We start from the raw sequence: 8,926 nt of genomic DNA on the forward strand, positions 1-8,926 counted from the left end.
GAAGGTGCTTAGTAAATACTGTCCAGCAGTGAGCAGCGAATGGCAGACAGTGTGATGCTGATGGTGAGGATGGCTGTGTCACCTCCTCTAGCCAAACCCACGAGCGAACAACAGCAGCAGCAGGGACCACCCACACCACCCAACATGGGGCCTGTCAGGGTTCCAGGAAAGAAGCACTAAGTGCTAGGGTGAGGGGTCCCAAAGCACTGATTGGGGAAATTTATGAGGGAGCCGCACTATATCCTCCAAGTGCAGGCAAAACCAAGAATGCTCTACCTGGGAGGGGAGGGGGCTGAAGGGATCTCCCTGGGGCGGGGCTAGCTCCTGGGTGCTTAGTGACACCAAGATCAGCAGCAGCCTGGGGTTTCTCAGCACCTGGGAAGCTTTAAGGCCTCATCCTGGGAAGTCACTGCCCAGGTCACAGACAGTGTCTGTATCTCTTAGTCAGGATGGAAGAAACTAGTGGGAAAACAGAGGGACAATTCACCCACCACACTATCCAAAGGCTCCTCTTCCTATTTCTTCAGACTTAGTCCCTGCTCTGAAGAAGTCCCGCTTCCTGGATTTATCTAGGATTCACTACAGTAAAGTAGAAAGAAAAGGGATCATTAAAAAGAATCTCTATTCAGGTTGATGTGTGAATGGATTGAAATTGATCAAGAAAAATGGGTGGGATTAGGGGAAGGGCAGAGGCAGCGACAGAGTCTGGGGAGGGGCTAGGGACCAGGCCTCGCAACGGGTGTGCCCTCCACCACCCTCTGGCTCCTCTAGATAAGACCAGCAGTTTTGTCATTTTCTCCTCCCAGGGCCACGTTTTGGAACCATGTCAACTCCAAACGTTCTGTCCCAGCAGCTTTGCTCACGGATCCCGCGGTCCCAAAGAGACTTCGCCAAGTCCATCCTCAACGGTGCTCCCGGAGGTGAGAGGAGATGGAGGAGGAAGTAAGCTTGGAAATCAGGAGTGGGGTGGAGGATTAGGGTGAACTGTGTCCCTGAGAGCGCAGTCTGGGCCGGTGGGAGGCCATGGGGCACCCCATGCTGTGTGGACTCTGGCCTTTGGCATACAGGCTTGAGAGACACTAGTGACACTTTAACCAGTGTCACTGCCCAACGCAGCCCAGCCCCAGGCCTCTGGGCTCACACACAGTGGGAAGCAAACCCACAGAGACCGGCTCAGTGAGCAGAGGCATGGAAGGTGCGGCTGGAAATGGCTTCCCTGGACCAAGCAGGAGCCCTGGGCCTGAGGCAGTGCTAGTGGGCTGTGGAAGAGGGGGAGCGGGTTGCCAAGATGTGAACAGGGACCTTGGAAGAGGGAATTGGGTGATTCTGGCGTGGATAATGAGGTGCCACTGTGAATATGGGTGGGGGAGCTGGGGCCGGAAGTTAGGTGTGGCTGGGTGAGTGGAATTTCATCCTAGAGCTGGTGAGTCCTAGATGGGAGTCGCATCCTCATTTCCTAGAAACTGCACGATCTTGGGTGGTTTCACGGCTCCCAGCCCCTTGTTCCCAATGGTCAAGTGGGGCATGTAGAGCCTTCACAGTACTTGCTGTCTAAGATCCTTGGGACCACACCAGGTCCTGTGCGCACAATGCCCAGTGGAAAGGGCGGGTGTGTGGGGCCTAGAGGCAGCCCCTGAACCCCTTCCATCGCAGGGCCGGCGGGGTACCTGCGGCGCGCCAGTGTGGCCCAGCTAACCCAGGAGCTGGGCACCGCCTTCTTCCAGCAGCAGCAGCTGCCGGCAGCCATGGCTGACACCTTCCTGGAGCACCTGTGCCTGCTGGACATCGACTCCGAGCCAGTGGCTGCTCGCAGCACCAGCATCATTGCCACCATCGGTAAGGCCTTCCCGGCACCGCCTCAGCTTGCTGCCCTGTGACACGGTGCTGCATTCCACAGTTATTCATTCAACAGATTTTTTTTCTTGTGGTACTGGGAATTTTGTTGGCTTGTTTTTTTGAGACAAGATCTTGCTGTGTAGTTCAGATTGGCCTTGAACTCACTATGTAGCCCAGGCTGGCCTCGAACTTGCAGCGATCCTCCTGCCTCAGCCTTACTACAGCATGTAGCATTACTTCCACCATTCAACAAATATTTGCTGAGTATGTAGTAGATGAGGCTAGGGGCCCAGGACAGCTGGAGGGGGTGAGATCAGGGAAGAAAACAGACAACAGCTCCCTTGAGGAACTGACAGCTTCGCTTGGATAGAACAACAAATAAAAAAATTACTGCAATATAAGTAGTGCATTACAGACTAATAAATACTGTGGGGAAAAAAGAGAAATGTAGAGGGTGGTAAGGGGTGTCAGGGATTTGAGATGGGAGGCGGGTTGCAGCCCTAAACGGGGAAGTCAGGGCGGCCAGTCCGAGGACAAGGAGACTCAGCCCAAAGACGGCTGGGGAGACAGCAGCACCCGTGCAAAGCCCTTAGGAAGCTGAGGTAACTAGGAAGCATGAAAGGCAAGCGCAGCTGATGGGACGAGACCGAGGCCTTTCCTCCACGTGTGGAGGCTGCGTGGTCCTGAGCCAGTGAACATCAGCGACCAGCTTCATATGGTTTTCTAGGGTTTTTTTTTTTAGACAGTCTCACTGTGTAGCCCAGGTTGGCCTCGAACTCGCAGGGATTCTCCTGACTCAACCTCCCGAGTGAGTCCTGGGATCACAGGCACGCGCCACCACGCCTGGCAGTTTTAACAGAACCGCTGGGCCCCTGGACTGAAATGGGTCAGGTGGGTGGAGTGAGACCAAGGCCAGAAGCTTCTCCCGCAGCCCTTCCGGCTCGGCCCAGAGGTGGCGGTGGTCAGACTCTGAAGATAACTTGAGGGTGGAGCCCGCAGGTTTCCTAAGGAGGACTGGACAGAGGGGCGGGGATGGGTGAGGAGAGGCACCGGAAGTCGGCGTCCCAGGCCGTTGGAAAGTCACCTGGGTTTCTTCCGAGTGGACGTGCCAAGGCTGAAGCGCCTGGGAGCGTGGAGGCACGTGGGGGGCGCAGACAGGAAGACCTGGAGTTCAAGCCCAGCCTGGCTACAGTGACTTAGCGACCCTGACTCGAAAGAAAAATAAAAAAGGGCCGGGGACATAGCTCCGTGGGAAAGGCCGGTCTCCAGCACGGAATGAACGCCTTGAAGACAGAGCCAGGCAGAGATCGCTCTACTCTGAGGCCGATGGGTTGGTCATCCCTCAGGTGTGGGGGAAACCATCTGAGTGGGGTCTCTGGTTCCAGGGCCGGCATCTCGCTCGGTCGAGCGCCTTAAGGAGATGATCAAGGCCGGGATGAACATCGCCCGACTCAACTTCTCCCACGGCTCCCACGAGGTGCGGACGAAGGGAGCGCGGCCCGGGACGCCCAGGTCCTCGCCACCTTCCCCTGAAATCCTGCCTGCTCCTCCTCCAGTACCACGCCGCGTCCATCGCTAACATCCGGGAGGCAGCGGAGAGCTTCGCGACCTCCCAGCTCAGCTACAGGCCTGTGGGCATCGCTTTGGACACTAAGGGGCCTGAGATCCGCACTGGGATCCTTCACGGGGTGAGGCCTGGGGGCGGGGCCCGGTGATTGGCGGGCGGGGTCGACGATAGGGGCGGGGAGGGCGGAGCTCACACCTCTGGCTCCGCCCCCAGGGCCCTGAGACGGAAGTGGAGATTGTGAAGGGCACCCAGGTGCTGGTGACTGTGGACTCTGCCTTCCGGACTCGGGGGAGCGCGAACACCGTGTGGGTGGACTACTCCAACATCACCCGGGTCGTGCCGGTGGGGGGCCGCATCTACATTGACGACGGACTCATCTCCCTTGTGGTCCGAAAAACTGGTGCGGCCCCTACCTCCCTGACCACACACAGCCAGGCGCTGGGCAGGTCCCTCCGCCCTCGGCGTCCCGTCCTGTCCTGTCCCCACCTGGTCCCCCTGTCCGGAGTCCCCGCACGCAGAGCCCCATCCTCGCCCTGGGATGGACCGACCTCCTGAGGGGGTCGCCTCGCGCAGACTTCCACCTGGTGCCCACTGCGTGTGGAACCCGGGACACGGGCAGAGAGCGCGGGTCCAGCATCTGGGACCACACCGACCCCCCCGTCCCTCTGCCCCCCCATTGCTGTACCCCTCCGCTGACGGAAACTTGCTCTCTCCTCGCCCCCAGGCCCAGAGGGGCTGCTGACAGAAGTGGAGAGTGGCGGTGTCCTAGGCAGCAGGAAGGGCGTGAACTTGCCAGGCACCGAGGTGGACCTCCCTAGCCTGTCCGAGCAAGATGCCAAGGACCTGCGCTTCGGGGTGGAGCATGGGGTGGACATCATCTTCGCTTCCTTTGTGCGGAAAGCCAGCGACGTGGCTGCTGTGCGAGCTGCCCTGGGGCCACAAGGACAGGGCATCAAAGTCATCAGCAAAATTGAGAATCATGAAGGCGTGAAGAGGTAAGGCTTCCACTGTCCCACCCACCTGCCCACCCACCGTGGTGTGCCCAGCTCTGATTCCTCCAACTGCCCAGGTTTGATGAAATCCTGGAGGTGAGTGACGGCATCATGGTGGCACGAGGGGACCTGGGCATCGAGATCCCAGCCGAGAAGGTCTTCCTGGCTCAGAAGATGATGATCGGGCGCTGCAACTTGGCGGGCAAGCCCGTGGTCTGTGCCACACAGGTCTGGAGCAAGCCCTCCGGGGGGATGCCGAGCTTCTTGGGACACCCACGCCTTGGGTCCACAGCACACTCTGCCATCTGGTGCTTGACCCCAAACAATGCAGTTAGTGGAAATACTGCCGTGACCCCCATTCTTAGATGAGGCGACTGCCTAGGTCACATAGCTTGTGACTCTAATCCTAGCAAGTTAGGGGTGTCAGGGAAGCAGCAGGGCCGCCTCCCAGCGGACTCTGTGCATCCCCAGATGCTGGAGAGCATGATCACCAAGTCCCGGCCGACCCGGGCGGAGACCAGTGACGTGGCCAACGCGGTGCTGGACGGGGCCGACTGCATCATGTTGTCAGGGGAGACGGCCAAGGGCAGTTTCCCAGTGGAGGCCGTGAAGATGCAGCACGCGGTAGGTGCTTAAGAGAAGCACAAGCAGGCAGGGACCCCGGCGGCCGCGTTCCCGCCCAGCCTGACCTCCTGCTGCCTGCAGATCGCTCGGGAGGCAGAGGCCGCCGTGTACCATCGGCAGCTGTTTGAAGAGTTACGCCGGGCGGCACCCCTGAGCCGCGACCCCACAGAGGTCACTGCCATTGGTGCTGTAGAGGCTGCCTTCAAGTGCTGCGCTGCCGCCATCATCGTACTGACCACCTCTGGCCGGTGAGGAAGACGCGGGAAGGCCACTCAGGCGCTGGGCAGTCGAAGGCACAGCCCGGGAGTGGGCTGATCCGCAGGGGATGAAGAACAGTGCCCTAGGGCAAGAAGAGAGGTGGCTCTGAGAGGAGGCTGCATGGCAGGTCTTGCAGACACCAGGACTCATGCCCATGGGCTGCAGGGCAGGTGGCGTCGCTGGGCACACTGGCTCCAGGCCTGGGGGATCCCACGGAGGCTGGAGGTGATGCTTAGGGGCCCAGCAGTTCTGAGTGCAGGCTTTGCCATAAAACTCAGCAGCTAGACCTTGAGTAATTCATCGGCTCTGCAAGCCTGCTGTCTTCTCGGGCCTGTGAGTTAGCCCTGTGCTCCTCCTCCTGGGGTTCTGAGAATTAATGAGACAGTAAGGTCTGTGTAGAAATCAAGTGCTAGGACTGGGGATGTGGTGCAGTGGCACCACACCAGCCCGGCAAGCACAAGGTCCTGAGTTCAACGCCCCCCCATATCAAAAAGTAAGAAAGAAATTAAGTGCTATATAATATACATTCTCTACAATTTTTTTTTTGAGACAGGGCTTTGCTATGAAGTTCAAGATGGTCTTGAAACTCACCATGTAGGCAAGGTTGGCCTCAAACTCCTCCTGCCTCAGCCTCCTGAGTGCTGGGATGCCAGACATGCACCACCATGCCTGGCATTTTACGTTTTTTAGAGTTTTTGTTATCTCATTTGTTGTACCTTTATTCTCTCCCGTCTTCCTTGTGTGGATGAAGGGAAAGTATTCTTACAGTGGTCTCACAGCGGGGAGCTAAGGCCCAGAGAAGTGTAACTACTCAGGGCCACACAGCTTGTTGGTGACACCTTGTTTACTGGTCCAACACCCTTTGCTGCTCCGGGCTGACTTTCTCTGCCTCCTCCAGCTCAGCCCAGCTTCTGTCTCGGTACCGACCTCGGGCAGTAGTCATCGCTGTCACCCGCTCTGCCCAGGCCGCACGCCAGATCCACCTGAGCCGGGGGGTCTTTCCTGTGCTCTACCGTGAGGCTCCAGAGGCCATCTGGGCAGACGATGTGGATCGCCGGGTCCAGTTTGGCATTGAAAGTGGTGAGCTCCCGAGACCCCTCCCTGCCCTCCCCGGCACTCGCAGGACCCCAGACCAGCTTCCACAGCCATGCAGGCCTCACCTGTCTCCTCCATGCCCAGGTAACAGATAGCGGGGAGGTTAGGCTGGGCTGTGAGGGAAGAGCAGAGTGAAGCCCAGCCGCTGCCTGCACCCAGGGGAGGAGCTGTAACATCTGGAGCTGGGATCTGATTTACAAGGAACGCCAAATAGCACCAGATCTCCTCCCGTCAGCAGAGACAGGCTTGCTCCTTAGTGAGATCCACGCCCCAGTGGCTGTGCTCCCTCAGCACTGCCCACTCCCCTCAGGCTCCTCAGGTCCCTCAGGGCGGCCTTGAGGTGGGCAGCGTGACAGCCCCGCCACAGGCTGCTCCGCATCCCTCAGGGACTGACCGTCATCCCCTCCCCCAGGAAAGCTCCGTGGCTTCCTCCGCGCTGGCGATCTGGTGATTGTGGTGACAGGCTGGCGACCTGGCTCTGGCTACACCAACATCATGCGGGTGCTAAGGGTCTCCTGAGAGGGCCCAGCCCACCCGTCTCCACCCCATGCTCCATCTGAGGCCATATCTGCCATCCAGCCCCTCCTCCTCTCCGCTTCTTGCAGCCCCTGAAAGTCTGTCTGATTATGTTCTGGCTGCCAGGCAGCGCTGACCCTCTGCATCCGCCCGGCCCACTGTCTGCTCCACTCAGATGTCCTGAGCCTTTAACCTCAGCCTGGCTGGTCGACTCCCTTCCTCCAGATTCCTGTCCCGGGGTCGTCTGTCCCATCTCTGCAGAATGCAGGTCATCTGGGGACAGTGCCACCTCCTCCTGATGGCCTCAGGAAAGGCCAGGCCACCCCTCTGTGGTGACCGACAGGGACATCAAAGCAAGCTTTGGGGGAAGCTGGGGAACAGGAGCAGGCTGTCTTGTCCCTGCTTTCACAGCCCTAGTGCTGGGCTCGAGGACATCTCCCCTCATGCCTGGCTAGGTCCAGTATCTCCTCTTGCACCCAGAAATTCCTTTATTCCCACACACAAACCAAGAGCCAAAATGAGTATCTCTATTTTCTTTTTAAACCCAGCTATTTGAGAGCAATAATAAAACTCCCACACACCAAGAACCCCATAACTCTCCCCTAAAAGGAGACTTAGGGTCCTGGCCCCCCACATTCTTTGATGCTGCAGAAAAGGAGAGGGAACAGAGCGGATGGGGAAGGGACTACTCTTGTCCCTGAGAAGGCAGAAGGGTCGGCCTGCCCTTCCCTGGCTTAGATGCCTGGGTGTTCCCCTAACCCCTGCTCTAATAGCAGAACCTGCAGCGAGAACCCATTCCTCTCTTCTCAGCTAGCCCCTCCTGCCCCTACCTACAAAGGGAGGGGGTTTGAATATTGCTGATGGCACTGCTCGAGGGCCACAGAAGCTGGCATGGAGGGACAGGTGAACAAAAGGAGTTGTTAATAAAGAGCAAATGAACAAATAAATAAAATCAATAAATACCTGAATAAATAAGATGAAGGAAAGAAAAAGTGGGCCGGGGATTTAGTTCAGTGATTCCACCGCCTGCCTCAGAAGCACAAGGACCCGAGTTCGATCCCCGGTACCAAAAAAGGAAAAAAGTCACATAAGGATTCAGCTACTTACCCACACCTGAGGGGATCTAGGGCAGCACACTAAGGAGGTGCCAGCTGTCCCTTAGCTCCAGAGACGGGCACCACAAGGGCAAGGACCAGGGAAGAGGCAGCTCCTAGTTTAGGCAAAGACAGTGCTGTCACAGGCAGCTGTGCCATCCCACTCAGAGGGAGCAGCCAGGGTGGGTCCATGGGGCAGTCAGACGGCCAAGGTGGATGCCCACACTCGGGACCCAAGACATATTTTAGCAGCAACAGAGGAACAGGTAATTGATAGTACCCAGCTACACTATGGGGACAGGAAGATGACCACACCAGGCAGCCCTGCAGGGCCACTGGCTAGGAAACAGAAACATCTAGTCACTTGGCAGTGATGGTGGCAGCAAGTACTTGTGCTTAGTACAGGGAGGGGTCATGGCCCAAGCCTGCGCCTGGCAGGACCAGGGCCAGGGAGTACCCTGGGCAGGGCTCCGAGTGGCTTCTCCTTGGCAGTGCAGACCCTTCACCGAGTAGGCTGGCACACAGGACAAGGTGACTGGACTAGGACGTCAGACAGGTTGCGGATACTTGAGCATAGGCTACAGAGAACGCATCGAGATGATGGAAACGCTCCCCAGGGCAGTCGTGAGAACCCAGGTGCGTGCACCCTAAGAGCTGAGGCCTGTGCCACCAAGGCTTTCACATATTGGCCGGGAGCTGGGGGCCCCGGGGGGGCTGGGCTGTCCCCAGAGGCCTGGCCAGGAGCCCCGAGGAGGGCTGGCGCTCGCTCCCTGAGCTCTTCCGCCCAGGAGAGCCATCGCCTGTCGCCCGCTGAGGCAGAGAGGGTTGGGAGGCTGAGAGTGGGCGGCCCTGAGGTCCCAGCCTACGTCCACCTCCGCCCGGGGGAGGGCCCAGCAGGGACACCTGGGAGCGCCCTGCCCGGGAGAGGCTGGCGTGCAGGGTTC

The 8,926-nt window shown here is 58.5% G+C and overlaps 2 protein-coding genes across 4 annotated transcripts in view; one reads left to right on the top strand and one right to left on the bottom strand.

Annotated features, from left to right (window-relative positions):
• The first annotated feature begins 823 nt into the window (after positions 1 to 823).
• On the top strand, positions 824 to 7,860 carry Pklr (pyruvate kinase L/R). 3 transcript variants are annotated; one of them, XM_010643857.2, is made up of 11 exons: positions 824 to 920; positions 1,654 to 1,836; positions 3,222 to 3,313; positions 3,393 to 3,524; positions 3,617 to 3,803; positions 4,128 to 4,398; positions 4,473 to 4,623; positions 4,867 to 5,019; positions 5,101 to 5,267; positions 6,176 to 6,357; positions 6,785 to 7,860. In XM_010643857.2, the coding sequence occupies exons 1-11, from the start codon at positions 824 to 826 to the stop codon at positions 6,889 to 6,891; spliced, it is 1,722 nt and encodes a 573-aa protein (XP_010642159.1). In that variant the 3' UTR covers positions 6,892 to 7,860. The 3 variants fall into 3 exon arrangements, with proteins under 3 accessions (XP_010642159.1, XP_010642160.1, XP_010642161.1); XM_010643858.3 differs by lacking the exon at positions 824 to 920 and adding an exon at positions 1,125 to 1,195 and having other exon boundaries at positions 6,785 to 6,891; XM_010643859.3 differs by lacking the exons at positions 824 to 920; positions 1,654 to 1,836 and adding an exon at positions 2,709 to 2,727.
• Positions 7,861 to 7,879: 19 nt separating this feature from the next.
• The window catches only part of Hcn3 (hyperpolarization activated cyclic nucleotide gated potassium channel 3), a 7,122-nt gene continuing 6,075 nt past the window's right edge, over positions 7,880 to 8,926 (bottom strand). The window contains exon 8 of the mRNA XM_010643860.2: positions 7,880 to 7,914. Within this exon, the coding sequence (XP_010642162.1) occupies positions 7,894 to 7,914 (21 nt within the window). The 3' untranslated portion in view covers positions 7,880 to 7,893. The remainder of the gene's footprint in view (positions 7,915 to 8,926) is intronic.

The sequence above is a fragment of the Fukomys damarensis genome, unplaced genomic scaffold, assembly GCF_012274545.1.
Source record: "Fukomys damarensis isolate Sample0158 unplaced genomic scaffold, DMR_v1.0_HiC HiC_scaffold_33, whole genome shotgun sequence".
In the NCBI taxonomy this organism is placed as follows: Eukaryota; Metazoa; Chordata; class Mammalia; order Rodentia; family Bathyergidae; genus Fukomys; species Fukomys damarensis.

Excerpts from the sequence above, each read along its gene's own strand:
- Pklr (XM_010643857.2), top strand. The coding sequence starts at position 824 with ATGTCAACTCCAAACGTTCTGTCCCAGCAGCTTTGCTCACGGATCCCG. Across the intron at positions 5,268-6,175 it reads GTACTGACCACCTCTGGCCG|CTCAGCCCAGCTTCTGTCTC; the intron begins GTGAGGAAGACG and ends TGCCTCCTCCAG. Across the intron at positions 6,358-6,784 it reads CCAGTTTGGCATTGAAAGTG|GAAAGCTCCGTGGCTTCCTC; the intron begins GTGAGCTCCCGA and ends CCCCTCCCCCAG.